Raw genomic sequence first — 16,535 nt, forward strand, 5'->3', positions numbered from 1 at the left:
TGTTACTCTTGACATCTCTTGCTAGCTGCAGCTCCTCAGGATTTGGCCCTCCTGATATGATTCCTACATGCCCGAGCAATATTTTTATACTCTTCCCTGGTCATATGTCCAACCTTCCACTTCTTGTAAGCAATATTCCTGATATGATTTGGCCCTCCTGATATGATTCCTACATGCCCGAGCAATATTTTTATACTCTTCCCTGGTCATATGTCCAACCTTCCACTTCTTGTAAGCTTCTTTTTTATGTTTAAGATCCGCTAGGATTTCACCATTAAGCCAAGCTGGTCGCCTGCCATATTTACTATTCTTCCGACTCATCGGGATGGTTTGTCCCTGTAACCTCAACAGGGATTCCTTGAAATACAGCCAGCTCTCCTGGACTCCTTTCCCCTTCAAGTTAGTCCCCCAGGGGATCCTGGCCATCCATTCCCTGAGGGAGTCGAAGTCTGCTTTCCTGAAGTCCAGGGTCCGTATCCTGCTGCTTACCTTTCTTCCCTGCGTCAGGATCCTGAACTCAACCAACTCATGGTCACTGCCTCCCAGATTCCCGTCCACTTTTGCTTCCCCCACTAATTCTACCCTACACTGCAGGTCCCTGTGCCGTGCAGTGACAGTCCCAGGTGTACCTGCCTCGGGTGATGCAGGCCATTGGAGCCCGTGCCCAGGGGCCTGCTTCCTGCCGGTGAGAGTAGCTCAGCCTCCTCACAAGCAGATGCAAATGCTCGTGGCTAGCTGAATAACTCAGGAGATCGGGACAAACCTTTAATCGCTTCCCACCAGGGCTGGGGTTATTCTTCACACCATTGCACAAGCCTGACTTGTCCTGACACCACGATCCCAGCTGGGCCCATTTTCCCATCTGCTCGGACACGGATTCCAAGAGCTTTGGCCCCTTAGGGAGGAGAATAATTTGGACCCCGGATGCCCCCTGCCAGGCTGGCTGTCCCCTCCCCGGCCCTCCTTACCGCTGCAGCTCCCGTAGCCTCTCCACCTCCTGGACCTTCTCCTGCTCCAGCTCTGCCAGCCTGCGCTGCTGCTGTGCCAGGAGCTCTGACTTGGCCCGCTCTGCGCCTTGGCAGTGGGACAGGTACTGCGCTGCCAGTTCCTCGTTCTCCTGCCGCAGCCTCGCCTCGCGCTGCCGGGAAGATTCCTCCATCACCTTCACATGGCTCCTGCCCACGAGGAGACACACGGAGGCTGGAGGAGCTGTTGGCACGGTGCCTGCTGGGCTGGGGTGCTAATGGGTGGTTCTGATCTGAAATATGATGCTTAGGGGCCAACTTTCAAATGCAGGACCCTAATTTAAGTGCCAGTTTAGGTATCTGCTGCTGATTTAACAGTAAATAAATAATAATATCCAGCTCTTTATATTTTTGTATGTATATATAATATATAGCGCTTTTCATCACTAGATCTCAAAGCACTTCACAAAGGGGATCAAATCCCCTTTTACAGGTTGGGAAACTGAGGCACAGAACTGTGACGTGTCGTGCTCAAAGTCACACGGCATGTCAGCAGGAGATCTGGAAGTAACACCCTGATGCCTGGTCCCCTGCTCCAACTATAAGCTGGGCCAACTGCTGTAAGCAGGGCACTACACACCCCAGGTATGCTGTGCATCAGGCAGGACCCTGAGTGCGGGGGCAAAGGTCCATGTCCCTGGTGTGCATGTCCCTGGGGTGGAGGCCCACGATACCTGTGTGCATTGTCAACGAGTTCCAAGTCTTCCTCATGACGCTGCTGTAGACTCTCCAGGAGCAACTTCTGCTGATTCCTCTCCAGCTCCAGCTTCCGCACCTGATGTGGAAAGTCACCAAGATGAGCTAAAAAAAACCCCTTCTTGGCTGGGGTGAGACACTGTACCCCATGTGACACCCTGGAACCCAAGCTCACCAATTCTATAGGATGAGGATATATTTTGTACAAAGTATGCATTGTGAGGTATCATTTGAAAATGCATAATCTACTGCACATCATTGTCATGTTAAATTTGTGTATCAGCATTGTACATGGGGTTATTGTACATGGAGCTATGAGATTTTACTTAGGATTGTTACTGAAATATACTGTAGTGCTGGGTAACTGGATACTGTAGTTCTTGATGCCATCTGAATTAATGCCACATAATGGGAACAGTTCCTCCTTGAGACCATCACTTTCAGACTCTGAAGCATGCCAGCCAGGTGCTAAAAGGCCATTACTTGTTCAATTAGAAATTCACCAGCAGGGGAGTTATAAACAAAGCGTTTACAGTTCATCTGCAGGACAGCTGGCAGGGCACATACGCAATAGAACTACATGGCCCCCTGTCCCAGTGTAACCCACACACCTCCTGGGTGTGGTGTTCTGTCCCATCTCGTGGAACCAAGACCACTTGGATAGATGGAGAGAGAGAGAGAGAAAAAAAAAACGAACAAGTCTGCTTTACAGCCTTAGCTAACAGCCAGTTGGCTTTTAGCTCATGTGGTAGAGGCTCATGCACTAAGCTCCAGAGATCCCAGGTTAGATTCCACCCACTGATGACCAGGGTCTGTCAGTGTTACAAGCGGGGGCTCGTCCGGGATTTCAACAAGGGAGACTCTGAAGCTCAGGACCTGCTTCCTCAGCTAGGGGAAGTATGTAACCCACATACCTTCTGGGTGTGGTAGTCTGTCCCATCTAGTGGCACCGAGACCACTTAAAGAGAGAGATAAAATGAGTCTGGTAACAGCCAGTTGGCTTTTAGCTCATGTGGTAGAAATTTGTGCACTAAGCTCCAGAGGCCCCAGGTTTGATCCCGCCTGCCGACGACTGGGGTCTGTTGGCGTTACACCAGCAAGGACTTTTCCAGTGAAAAGGGTCAGGATATAAGAACGGGGGGGGGGAAAGGCATCTGGCTACCTCTCCGCTCCTAATCTCTGCTCATGGTAGCAAGATCATTTGAAAGACAAAGCACCATCACTGCACTGAGGGGAGTGGTCCAACCTGGAAGGCTTTCCAGTCAGCATGGGCTGCTGAAAGTTTTGGGTCAGAGAAATCCTTTTGCTTTCAAATCTTGTTTAGTTTGGTAACATTTAAGTCAGGAAATAGCTTGCGTGTTTCTCTTTTATTTCTTTTGTAACCAATTCTGATTTTTATGCCTTTACCCTTTATACTCACTTAAAATCTATCTTTCTCTAGTTAATGAACTTGTTTTATTCTTTTACCTAAACCAGCATATTTTGATTGAAGTGTTTGGAGAATCTCTACTCAGGTTAACAAGGGCTGGTGCATACTCATTCCCTTTGATGGAATGATGGACTTTCCATGAGCTTGCACTGTTTGGGAGCGGGGGGTGGGGGTGGGGCCTGAGCAGTGCAAGAAACACATTCCTGGGGTACAAAGCTGGGGAATTTGCCCTGTATGTAGTTTGTGAGTGTCTGGGAGAGCATCCATGCTAATGGCTGTGTGTGAGCATAGCCTGCAGAGGCTGCTTGTCACTAGCAAGGCAGTGTAAAAGGCACCCGGGCTGGAGAGTTAAAGGGACCCAGTGGTTCAACAGTCCGGACTGTACCCTGAGGGATGTCGGCTGGCTTGCAGTCAGGTCCCCACAGAGCAAACCAGTACACATGGAGGACATCAGCATTTACCCTTAGTGCAGGGATAGCTCACTGGGTGGCAGCCAGCAGGTGTGCACAGAAAGCAGGAATCTTGAGGCTTTACTAGGAGGGGTGTGGCTCGAACATCTCTGTGAGCCCTCCCTGTGGCCCTCAGCAGACTGTACTTCAGCAGACAGACCCTCTGTTACCCCATGTCTCTGGCACCCCTAATCCTGCTGCCCTTTGGAGCCCAGGTATTTCCTAACTGTTACTATCACAGCCCAGTACAATCACTCCTAGCTTGGCCCCAGTGGCAAGACTGGTGCGAATACAGAGAGACCAATCCTGCCTCTGCCCTCAGCCCAGCAGGCTGGGTCCCTCACCTGGCTCTCCAGCTCGGCGAGACGAGTCTGGGCACTCAGCAGTTCTGCCTGGTGCCTTGCTGCATTCTCCCTCAGCTGTGCCTGCAAAGCCACCGGCCTCTTCTCGTACTCACTGGCGTTCAGCAAGCTCAGGGCCAGGGGCTCGGCCTGCAGGAGCTGCAAGGGGAGAGCACCGAGGGGTGGGGAGACAAAACCAAGCCCTTTTAGAATGAAGAGTGGCAGAAGCACCCTGTCAGCCCAGCAGGATGCAGTGTCCTCCTCTGCAGAAGCCACGCCCTGTCCTCACCTGCTGCGGCAGTAGAACCTGCTGGAGAGGAGCCCCAGACAGGGCAACCTGCAATGAAACAGGGAAAAGCTCAGCCACCTTCTCCTCTTAAAGGCCTCCACCCCTGTGGGGAACATCTTAACTCTACTGAGCCTGGGAAACCCCTACAATGGCTGCCATTAATTCTGGTCCTACTTTGCGCCCCTCCTCCAGGCTTGCCAGTCCTTCTCTGATCTTACCCCACTGCAAATCTGGATCCTTTCTTCCAGAAGAATACCTCTCTATGAAACCTCCAAAGGGTCCTGCCCCAGAAGGCAGCATGGACAGGACAGGAGACTTCCAACCTGCCCCAGAGCAGGCAATGGAACAGACTCGGAGTTTAGTTCGGTCTTATTGCTGGAGATAGACTCAGGAGTAATAGGATCAATTCTTTTTAATTAAAACATACACCCCCCAACCCCCCATAATGAAGGGCAGGAAATGAAAAGGACCCAGAAGGTCCAGCTTCGGCTTCTCAGTGAGGTCTTGAAAGCTAAGTAAGGATTCCAGGACACACTCCTTTTTAAAAGCTTTGATAATTTTCCCCCTTCAATTGCACACACACACACACACACACACACACACACACACACACACACACACAGTCCTTTCACCTCAAAACTAAGAAAACCTGGCAATGTAAAACCCAATAATTAGCTAGAATTCAAGTCTCATTATTAATTACTACACTCACAAATGTATTCTGAGCACTTCTAGTGAAGGGCCTCAAAGCATTTTGTAAACCCTACTTAAAACCTCACAGGACCCCTGGAAAGGAAGTAAGGGAGTGTTATTTCACCCCTTCTACTGCTGAAGAAACTGAGGCATGGGAAAATAGAAGTGACTTGACCTAGGTCACATTAGCTAATCAGTGAGACAGCAGGGAGCAGAACGCAGACTCCCGATTCCCACTTCCCGATTCCCACTTCCCACTCCCAATTCCTGCATTTTAGCCACTGAAAAATGACTGTACAGGTAGGGGTGTATTATCCCCAATACACCATGATCAGTGTTGTAGCATCTCACACCTACCGGAGTTAGTGTGGAAAACCCCAGACCCTCTGGATGTCCTTGGAGAGAAGCTGCAGGTGGAGAAAATTCAACACATTTAACACTCAGACATGGCAGTGGACTTAGGCATTTTCAGGGAGACAGAAGCATTGGAAGCCTGGCAGAAATAAATGAAGCCCTTCCATAAGTGTGCTGCTTCAGCATGATGAGGACATGCTAGTGTCATAAGCGCTCCAGCCACTGAAGTAGTGGGGGGCAGGTACTCCAGACCACATGGGCAGAGTGGAGCCTTGAGGGGCTGGAAGGTCCTCTGGGCACTAAAGAAAGATGCATCTTTAATGAAACCCTTGGACCCCACAAGTGCCTCCTTGAATGCTTTATGCGCATTCGTCCCTTCACCTGCCTTGCTACATCCCTGCCAAGGAGCTGACTGGGACAGATTTCTACTCCGTGCATATGGACTGACACATGGCAGGTGCTTGATATGCAGCACTGGCCTGATTTTCATTCACATCCCACACCAAAATCACTAAGACCCGCAAGTGCTCAGCATCTCTAGGAAATCAGGCCATACTACTTGCTCCCAGGGACCCAGGCATGTAGTGCAGGTCCTGGCCCGGTCAGCAAGCTCTTTCCTTCTAACCCAAGGGCCACCATTTCTGCACCCCCCTCGAATTCCTTCCTGCTTGGCCAGCCTCATCATGGTGCTCACCCTCCAAACAGGAGGCAGATTATTGACCTCATGTGAGACAACCAGCTGGAAAGAGAGGACATCATCACCCTCCACGCGCAAGCCCAGTGCGTTTCCTCTGCGACGTGCCAGCCCTCCGCCAGTAGCAAGAGAAAGGGGCATCTGGCTCCCACCAGCATCTGCCTCCCACAGCCTGCACAGCTACCCTTAAGTCACACAACTAACCACATGCATTTGCTTTGAACCCTTCATGTTATGTGCTCTTTCCAGGCTCCAACCCAACACCACCTGGACACCTAATTGTCTCCCACCCCCATTGGCTTTGATGTCATCCCTTTGACACACCACTGAGGCCACTGTCTGCTACCTCCCGACTGCATAATGTCCCATCTCTTTTAATACAGTAGTACCTCAGCATTACGAACACCAGGGTTACCAACTGACCGGTCAACCACACACCTCATTTGGAACTGGAAGTACATAATTGGGCACCAGCAGAGACAAAAAAAACCCAGAACACAAATACTGTACAGTACTGTGTTAAATGTAAACTACTAAAAAATAAAGGGAAAGTTTAAAAAAAGATTTGGCAAGGTAAGGAAACTGTTTCTTGTGCTTATTTCATTTAAATTAAGATGGTTAAAAGCAGCATTTTTTTCTGCATAGTAAAGTTTCAAAGCTGTGTTAAGTCCATGCTCAGTTGTAAACTTTTGAAAGAATCATAATGTTTTGTTCACAGTTATGAACATTTCAGAGTTACGAACAACCTCCATTTCCGAGGTGTTCGGAACGCTGAGGTTCTACTGTATATTTAATGGACAAAAAGTTACACATATGCGCCAACAGGGGGCAGTGCTCTGTAACAGCTGGAACTGAGATGGGAATAACAGGTAGTGGCTGCAGATGGCTGACGGTTACCCATGTCCCCGCGTCCTTGGACTGGGGGTGCGTAGGACAACGAGGGTATGTCTTCACAGCAACTAGACACCCGCGGCTGGCCCGTGCCAGCCAACTCAGCTAAGGCTGTGGGGCTGTTTCATTGCAGGGTCCTAGAACCTGGACTCCAGCCAGAGCCCAGGTGTCTACACAGCATTGACACAGCCCTGCAGCCCAAGCCCCGTGAGCCTGAGTCGGCTGGCACAGGACAGCTGTGGGTTTTTCTTTGCTGTGTAGACATACCCTAACGGGCTAACACTGGGATACAAAGCAGTGAAGGGATGAGGTTGAATGTTTAGGTAGGGTAATCCAAGGAGGTGAGAGGATTGTGGAAGAGGAGGATGAAGAGCAGAGGTGACTGAGGAAGGCTGAGGACTAGTTATCCTACTGCTAGCGTGTCAAGGAAAGCATGGCTGCTCAGGTCTGGCCCTTCCTCAAGACCAGAGGGGTGATGGAAAGAAGCAATGCCAGACACTAAACTAGCATCCAGGGGCTGTAATTGGAGAGGACTCTGTCCACACTCAGAGAGTGTGGGGATGGCAGGGGGCTGAGACCTGTGGGGATCTGACCCCTTCCAGCTGACAGAGAGAGAATACGAACATGTGATCAACCACACATTCGTCTACCATTCAATTGTGGGCAAGCCTCAAGGGTCCCTACAGACATCACAGCAAATATGTTTGGACTTTTCAGAATTCGTAATGAAACCTTTTTGATACACGACCTGGAAACCTTGCTTAGGCCCATCTTTTCCCCATTTTCATCTCACCTTCAAGGGCAATGATGCAGAGATCATTTCACTTTAAAAGATACAACTTTGCATTTCCCATCCTGGGAGAGAGAGTAGAATTTGGTAATCCTCCAGGTTACACAATGTCTCTCTCTGGCTCCTGATCACTCAGCCAGGTGCGTCAACAGTGCGTGTTGACTCCCCAGTAGCTGGGACGATTTGGGATGTGAAACATACCGGCGTGACTGGTGTCTCCAGGAGGTGCCCCTTTCCTGGACTCAGATGTAAGATATGAGGCTTGTTTCTGAGTGGTTAGCCATGGACCAGGATACCTGTGGGATGCATAGAGTAGATAAGTAACTAGGAATGCTATTATATAGCCTCATTGCAGGGCGTATGGGGAAAGAGAGATTAAAGGGGTATTTTCCAGTTAACATGCATAGCTTTTGTAAGAAGAGTGTTTCACAAAACATCCGGTCAGCAGTTTTGTACAGCACCAGGCGTATGGATTCCTGCACGTGGAGTCACAAAGGGGGAGGGTGTTCAAAGGTCAAAAGTTGGAGTTGTCAATCCAAGGTGATTTTTCTTTAAAACATACTGCACCCGATCTCACTGTTCACGCACATCACGGATTTATAACAATCAAAAGCCACCACAAAGTTCTCTTCCTGCCTACCCTCAGGCAGTCATGGACTGACTTAAATCAAAATGATTTAGATAAGTAACCAGAAAATCAAAGTAATTTAAATCATCCATTTCTATCAGAGCACGCAGGAAACTTTGATTTAAATAATTGATTTTAATTATGTTTTACATTTGTAATTTTTCATTATTTTCCTAAAGAGAAGTTGATTCTCATTGGTTGGTAACCATTAAAACATATTGAATTGTATAGACTTGACTCTGAATTTGGTGCTTCTTTTTGCCACGCAGGAGGATGCACTATATCTGTACATATTTAGTTAAGCAATTATACAGCTTAAACTTCCATTTATTCAGAGAGTCTTAATTTTTACATTTCTTTATTATGTTAGAAAATGGTGAATGAGGCATTACTTATTTATTAGCTGATGATTAATTTTTTACTTGTGATTTGTGTCAAGCTCTGTTTGGATGAAAATTTAAATGTAATTAAAAATGTACAAAACCAGAAATTTTAATTGGTTTTAATTTAATAAAATGACCTTAAATGTGTTGGATACATAAGAAAAAAAGTTTATCACAACAGTTTGCATTTCAAACTAACTAATTTATGAAACAAAGCAAGTAATATCTGTATTTTGAGAATTCAATTGATTGTTTCTGGTCACCATGTCCTGCAAGATTTTAGAACTAGTAGATCTCATAGTCTTAACACCTAGTTTTTATTCCTACATTGAAAGAGGAAAGCAAGTTTTCTGTTTTTTCAACTCCAAAAAGTTGAAAGTTTCTTAACTTTGAATGAACCAGTCATTGAACTAAACTAGTTGAATAATCTGAAATGAAGAAAATATTCTCTCTGCACATGCAGAAGAGGCTACACTGCTGTCAAAAGCTGGTTTAGCACTTCAACAAACTCTGGTTCCATGCTCTTAGCCAGTGACTTCCACCGATTCAGTGATCTTTCTTTAAAATTTGACAACACACATGTATTGCTTAATTATGTCTGTATTTAATTTAAATGATTTTAATAAATTATAAAAAGTTTAGGCATTAACATAAATGATCAGTTTCACATTTAATTTTGAATAGGTTTATTTTAAAAAATATGCATTTAACGTAAATCAAAACATCTGATTGAAGTTTAAAAATCCGATTTAAATAAAAAAACTATTTTAAATTTTTTTTAAATAATTGTTTTTTATTTACCACATTTCAACCCCCAACACTCTCACGTCTGACACCGTTTTAATTCATTTCAGCAGTTCCTGTTGAAAAGGCAGATTAGCAGGTATAGCTATAGTGAAGACATACCCTGAGTCTTCCATCCTGGTGGACTTATCTTCTGGGACAGCAGACCGCTGAGGCTCTCTCACAGAGGGAGCTTGTTGGCTGAAAACAAGAGTCACTTATATGAAAGAGCAAAGAATCTTAATATAAATTGACAGTGATGGGGGCCACAATCCTCCAGTGTCAGCTACAACTGTATCTTGCAACCTCAAAGACAGTGAAGGTCTCCCTTCTGTCAAAAGCAATCTCTTCCTCCTAACAGAGCTATGGAAGTATTCAGCATTCACTTGGTTTGAAACATTTAGGCCTGATCTACACTACAGAGTTAGGTTGATGTAAGGCAGCTTATATTGACCTAACTCTGTAAGCGTCTACACTACAATGTTGCTCCCACCGATGTCAGTTGCCCACTACACCAACTTAATAACTCCACCTCCGTTAGAGCAGCAGCGCTTAGGTCGATGCAGTGTCAGTTTAGACACTGTGGGTATGTCTACACTACGAAATTAGGTCGAATTTATAGAAGTCGGTTTTTTAGAAATCGGTTTTATATATTCGAGTGTGTGTGTCCCCACAGAAAATGCTCTAAGTGCATTAACTCGGCGGAGCGCTTCCACAGTACCGAGGCAAGCGTCGACTTCCGGAGCGTTGCACTGTGGGTAGCTATCCCACAGTTCCCGCAGTCTCCGCTGCCCATTGGAATTTTGGGTTGAGATCCCAATGCCTGATGGGGCTAAAACATTGTCGCGGGTGGTTCTGGGTACATATCGTCAGCCCCCCGTTCCCTCCCTCCCCCCCCCCCCCGTGAAAGCAAGGGCAGACAATCATTTCGCGCCTTTTTTCCTGAGTTACCTGTGCAGACGCCATACCATGGCAAGCATGGAGCCCGCTCAGCTCACTTTGGCAATTAGGAGCACATTAACCACCACACGCATTATCCAGCAGTATATGCGGCACCAGAACATGGCAACGCGATACTGGGCGAGGAGGCGACGTCAGCGCGGTCCCGTGAGTGATCAGGACATGGACACAGATTTCTCTGAAAGCATGGGCCCTGACAATGCATGCATCATGGTGCTTATGGGGCAGGTTCATGCTGTGGAACGCCGATTCTGGGCTCGGGAAACAAGCACAGACTGGTGGGACCGCATAGTGTTGCAGGTCTGGGTCGATTCCCAGTGGCTGCGAAACTTTCGCATGCGTAGGGGCACTTTCATGGAACTTTGTGACTTGCTTTCCCCTGCCCTGAAGCGCATGAATACCAAGATGAGAGCAGCCCTCACAGTTGAGAAGCGAGTGGCGATAGCCCTGTGGAAGCTTGCAACGCCAGACAGCTACCGGTCAGTTGGGAATCAATTTGGAGTGGGCAAATCTACTGTGGGGGCTGCTGTGATGCAAGTAGCCCACGCAATCAAAGATCTGCTGATATCAAGGGTAGTGACCCTGGGAAATGTGCAGGTCATAGTGGATGGCTTTGCTGCAATGGGATTCCCTAACTGTGGTGGGGCTATAGACGGAACCCATATCCCTATCTTGGCACCGGAGCACCAAGCCGCCGAGTACATAAACCGCAAGGGGTACTTTTCGATAGTGCTGCAAGCTCTGGTGGATCACAAGGGACGTTTCACCAACATCAACGTGGGATGGCCGGGAAAGGTGCATGATGCTCGCATCTTCAGGAACTCTGGTCTGTTTCAAAAGCTGCAGGAAGGGACTTTATTCCCAGACCAGAAAATAACTGTTGGGGATGTTGAAATGCCTATATGTATGCTTGGGGACCCAGCCTACCCCTTAATGCCATGGCTCATGAAGCCGTACACAGGCAGCCTGGACAGTAGTCAGGAGCTGTTCAACTACAGGCTGAGCAAGTGCAGAATGGTGGTAGAATGTGCATTTGGACGTTTAAAGGTGCGCTGGCGCAGTTTACTGACTCGCTTAGACCTCAGCGAAACCAATATTCCCACTGTTATTACTGCTTGCTGTGTGCTCCACAATATCTGTGAGAGTAAGGGGGAGACGTTTATGGCGGGGTGGGAGGTTGAGGCAAATCGCCTAGCTGCTGGTTACGCGCAGCCAGACACCAGGGCGGTTAGAAGAGCACAGGAGGGCGCGGTACGCATCAGAGAAGCTTTGAAAACCAGTTTCATGACTGGCCAGGCTACGGTGTGAAAGTTCTGTTTGTTTCTCCTTGATGAACCCCCCCACCCCTTGGTTCACTCTACTTCCCTGTAAGCTAACCACCCTCCCCTCCTCCCTTTAATCATTGCTTGCAGAGGCAATAAAGTCATTGCTGCTTCACAGTCATGCATTCGTTATTCATTCATCACACAAATAGGGAGATGACTACCAAGGTATCCCAGGAGGGGTGGTGGAGGAGGAAAGGAAAATGCCACACAGCACTTTAAGCACAGCACTTTAAAAGTTTACAACTTTAAAATTTATTGAATGACAGCCTTCTTTTTTTTGGGCAATCCTCTGTGGTGGAGTGGCTGGTTGGCCGGAGGCCCCCCCACCGCGTTCTTGGGCGTCTGGGTGTGGAGACTATGGAACTTGGGGAGGAGGGCGGTTGGTTACAGAGGGGCTGCAGTGGCAGTCTGTGCTCCAGCTACCTTTGCTGCAGCTCTACCATACACTGGAGCATACTGGTTTGGTCCTGCAGCAGCCTCAGCATTGAATCCTGCCTCCTCTCATCACGCTGCCGCCACATTTGAGCTTCAGCCCTGTCTTCAGCCCACCACTTACTCTCTTCAGCCCGCCACTTACTCTCTTCAGCCCGCCACCTTTCCTCCCGGTCATTTTGTGCTTTCCTGCACTCTGACATTATTTGCCTCCACGCATTCGTCTGTGCTCTGTCAGTGTGGGAGGACAGCATGAGCTCGGAGAACATTTCATCGCGAGTGCGTTTTTTTTTCTTTCTAAGCTTCACTAGCCTCTGGGAAGGAGAAGATCCTGTGATCATTGAAACACATGCAGCTGGTGGAGAAAAAAAAAGGGACAGCGGTATTTAAAAAGACACATTTTATAAAACAGTCGCTACACTCTTTCAGGGTAAACCTTGCTGTTAACATTACATACATAGCACATGTGCTTTCGTTACAAGGTCGCATTTTGCCTCCTCCCACCGCGTGAACGGATTTTGGTTGAATGCCAGCAAACATACACTGCAATGCTTTGTTCTACAGTGATTCCCGAGTACGTGTTACTGGCCTGGAGTGGTAAAGTGTCCTACCATGAAGGACGAAATAAGGCTGCCCTCCCCAGAAACCTTTTGCAAAGGCTTTAGGACTACATCTAGGAGAACCGCAAATGCCAGGGCAAAGTAATCCTTTCACATGCTTGCTTTTAAACCATGTATAGCATTTTAAAAGGTACACTCACCAGAGGTCCCTTCTCCGCCTGCTGAGTCCAGGAGGCAGCCTTGGGTGGGTTCGGGGGGTACTGGCTCCAGGTCTAGGGTGAGAAACAGTTCCTGGCTGTCGGGAAAACCGGTTTCTCCGCTTGCTTGCTGTGAGCTATCTACAACCTCCTCATCATCATCTTCTTCGTCCCCAAAACCTACTTCCGTATTGCCTCCATCTCCATTGAAGGAGTCAAACAACACGGCTGGGGTAGTGGTGGCTGAACCCCCTAAAATGGCATGCAGCTCATCATAGAAGCGGCATGTTTGGGGCTCTGACCCAGAGCGGCTGTTCGCCTCTCTGGTTTTCTGGTAGGCTTGCCTCAGCTCCTTCAGTTTCACGCGGCACTGCTTCGGGTCCCTGTTATGGCCTCTGTCCTTCATGCCCTGGGAGATTTTCACAAAGGTTTTGGCATTTCGAAAACTGGAACGGAGTTCTGATAGCACAGATTCCTCTCCCCAAACAGCGATCAGATCCCGTACCTCCCGTTCGGTCCATGCTGGAGCTCTTTTGCGATTCTGGGACTCCATCATGGTCACCTGTGCTGATGAGCTCTGCATGGTCACCTGCAGCTTGCCACGCTGGCCAAACAGGAAATGAGATTCAAAAGTTCGCGGTTCTTTTCCTGTCTACCTGGCCAGTGCATCTGAGTTGAGAGTGCTGTCCAGAGCGGTCAGAATGGAGCACTCTGGGATAGCTCCCGGAGGCCAATACCATCGAATTGTGTCCACAGTACCCCAAATTCGAGCTGGCAACGTCGATTTAAGCGCTAATCCATTTGTCAGGGGTGGAGTAAGGAAATCGATTTTAAGAGCCCTTTAAGTCGAAATAAAGGGCTTCATTGTGTGGACGGGTGCAGGTTTAAATCGATTTAACGCTGCTAAATTCGACCTAAAGTCCTAGTGTAGACCAGGGCTGTGTTGCTTACATCAGACTGTTCCGGCTGTCAGTGCCCCACACTGACAGCCGGAGCAAGCGCTCCTGGTGAGGACACACACCACTAACAGAAGGAGTTAGCGTGGACATACAAAAACAATTTAATTACTGTGGTGGCTCTGCGTCAACGTAAATTAAATCAACTTAATTTCGCAGTGTAGATTTGTCCTTAATTTCAAAGGCTGAAGGAGCAAATGCACACAACAGTAAACTGTGACTATAAGCTACCAAGATACCTCACTTTTGTCTGACAGGCTCTTCCTAATTATACTCATCAGTCCTGCTTTGGGCAGCACAAGCCATAGCCAATTTGTTCTCAGCCTTAACTCTATGTTCACGAAGATTTTGCCTGGGAATTTCCTTAGTTTTCTTATAATTTTTTCATGCTCATTGTTAATATTATTATTTATATTATCATAGCGACTAGGATCATATAACTGAAGAAGGGTGGAGGGACTTTGCTTGTAACTTACAAGTTAAGGGCAAGAGTTATTGAATCATGGAAAAGGCAGAAAACAAAATTGGTTTGAATTTTTGGTGGCTTCTGGATCATTGTCCCAGGCTTCCCAAAGTAAATCACTGTAGCCTTTACACAGTTACAATGGCAGCCTGCATAATGTCCATTGCAGCTGAAATGAAAGGCAGCACGGTCTGGACTCCAAATTGACCTGGAAGCTAGGAAATCCTACGTTCTTATCCCAGCTCTATTTCTGTAGGCAAAAATAGTCACACTTGGGTGCCTAAAGTTAGGCCCTTAAAAATGGCCCAGATTTTCAGAGGTGCTGAGCACTAGCGACCTCCCAGTGAAGCCAGTGGTTTTAATGCCCACTGGCATGTCTTTACCTGGTAACAGTAATGGGGTCCACCTCGTCGTCCTGTCTCAGGGAGCCCGAGGCCCCAGCCCTTTTCTCCTGGACCTTCCCCTGCACCTGGGATTTTTTTCGAGACAAGGCATTATTCAGCCAGCTATCCTCCTCCTCCTCAAGTGGTCTGGGTTTAGCTGCTGCTTCCTCTGCAGCTGGCTTTGTCCCAGGAAGGAGCTGGCTGGCTGGGCTGGGCTGCTTGGTGGCTGAGGAGCTGGATGGCTTGTTCAAAGGGGCTGCCGCGGGACTACCTTTGGCGGCGTCCTTGGCTAGAGATGGAGGGTCCAAATCGATAAAGTCCTCATCTTTCAAGCCCAGCCAGTCAGCGCCAGTCTTACTGCCTCGCATGGGGCTCGTGATGGCTGGAGTGGTTGGTTTGGACCTTTGGTCCATTTTCAGTTCATTGATATTCTCTGCTGAAAACCTGCAACGGAAGAGAGAGATGAACACACAAAGCTGAGTGTGCTAGGACTTCGGCAGCTCCCTGCTGGGAGGCAACATGGGCCAGTGGTTAGTGCGGCAGACACAGGCAGGCATCAGATATAAAACACATACCTGACAGATTGTCGTCTTGACCGCCGGCCCTCGGGTGTGGAGGCCAGGGTGGGCTGGTAGGCTCCAAAGGTGAAATCCTCATTGTCCCAAATGTTTTCCTTATCTGTTTAGACAAGTGGAGACTAAAGTCAGTCTGCAGTAGGCAAGCAGGCTGCATCAGTACACACTCACATGCTCTCGCTTTTGTCTGTTGTATGGGAGTTTCATTGTAATTCGCTTAGGCCCTGCCTAAACTACAAAAGTTGGCTTGTCTAGCTATATTGGTCTTGCTATGCTGGCAAACCCCCACAGAATGTACCCCATGCCCACACCCTACTGTAACTATCTTTGTACAAGGTACGTCTTGTAAGGTGTCATTTGAAGGCTCAATTTGCTGGTCAATATTGACTTAATAAAATATGTGTGGCAACATTGTATGTGAAGTTATCAGATTTCCCTGTAAGCTGTTATTAACATATGTTCCAAACTGAGGTTAGCAAACCGGTCTGTCTCAAACAAAGGAATGTGTGCTCTGCTTCATTTGCCTTTAAGCAGTAAACAGAGTCATCAAGCAGGAAGAGAGACAAAGGGAGTTCAAACAGGTGGGGAAAACCAGCAGGAAACATCCTTACATGTAGACACTCTGTCTCCTGAATCTCAGCAGGAAATGTTTTCCAAGAGAGGGACTGACACTATAAAAAGGAGGAATAAGCCCCCCAAGGTACCCTCTCCTCTCTGCTCATTGATTCACCGCACAAGAAGAGACAAAGGAAGCAGCCATTAAACCGAAGAAGGGGTCCAGGCCTAAGAAGTTTGGCCAGTAAGACTTGAGCGCATGTGGCGAGAAAAACTTTGCTTCGAATTTAACATAGGTTGCTTGGTTAGGCACTGGTTACATTTTAACTTTACTTTTCATGTAACCATTTCTGGCTTCTACGCCTCATTGCTTTATTCACTGAAAATCTCTTTCTTTGTAGGTTTCAGAGTAACAGCTGTGTTAGTCAGTATTCGCAAAAAGAAAAGGAGTACTTGTGGCACCTTAGAGACTAACCAATTTATTTGAGCATAAGCTTTCGTGAGCTACAGCTCACTTCATCGGATGCATCCGATGAAGTGAGCTGTAGCTCACGAAAGCTTATGCTCAAATAAATTGGTTAGTCTCTAAGGTGCCACAAGTACTCCTTTTCTCTCTTTGTAGTTAATGCCTTTGTTTTACTGTTTTATCTAACTGGGAGTGAGTTGGGGTCATCCTGTACTACA

The 16,535-nt window shown here is 47.7% G+C and overlaps 1 protein-coding gene across 10 annotated transcripts in view; it reads right to left on the bottom strand.

Moving 5' to 3' along the window:
* The window catches only part of LOC125621892 (large ribosomal subunit protein mL38), a 54,883-nt gene that overhangs the window by 26,093 nt on the left and 12,255 nt on the right, over positions 1-16,535 (bottom strand). For 9 of the 10 annotated variants that reach the window (XM_048819305.2, XM_048819297.2, XM_075119289.1 and 6 more), the window contains 9 exons: positions 15,297-15,399; positions 14,722-15,165; positions 9,569-9,646; positions 7,853-7,947; positions 5,280-5,329; positions 4,230-4,277; positions 3,944-4,099; positions 1,700-1,800; positions 969-1,175 (listed from right to left, as the gene is read on the bottom strand). In XM_048819305.2, the coding sequence (XP_048675262.2) occupies positions 969-1,175; positions 1,700-1,800; positions 3,944-4,099; positions 4,230-4,277; positions 5,280-5,329; positions 7,853-7,947; positions 9,569-9,646; positions 14,722-15,165; positions 15,297-15,399 (1,282 nt within the window). The remainder of the gene's footprint in view (positions 1-968; positions 1,176-1,699; positions 1,801-3,943; positions 4,100-4,229; positions 4,278-5,279; positions 5,330-7,852; positions 7,948-9,568; positions 9,647-14,721; positions 15,166-15,296; positions 15,400-16,535) is intronic. The other variant, XM_075119291.1, reaches the window with a different exon arrangement.

Source organism: Caretta caretta, chromosome 14 (genome assembly GCF_965140235.1).
Source record: "Caretta caretta isolate rCarCar2 chromosome 14, rCarCar1.hap1, whole genome shotgun sequence".
Classification (NCBI taxonomy): Eukaryota; Metazoa; Chordata; order Testudines; family Cheloniidae; genus Caretta; species Caretta caretta.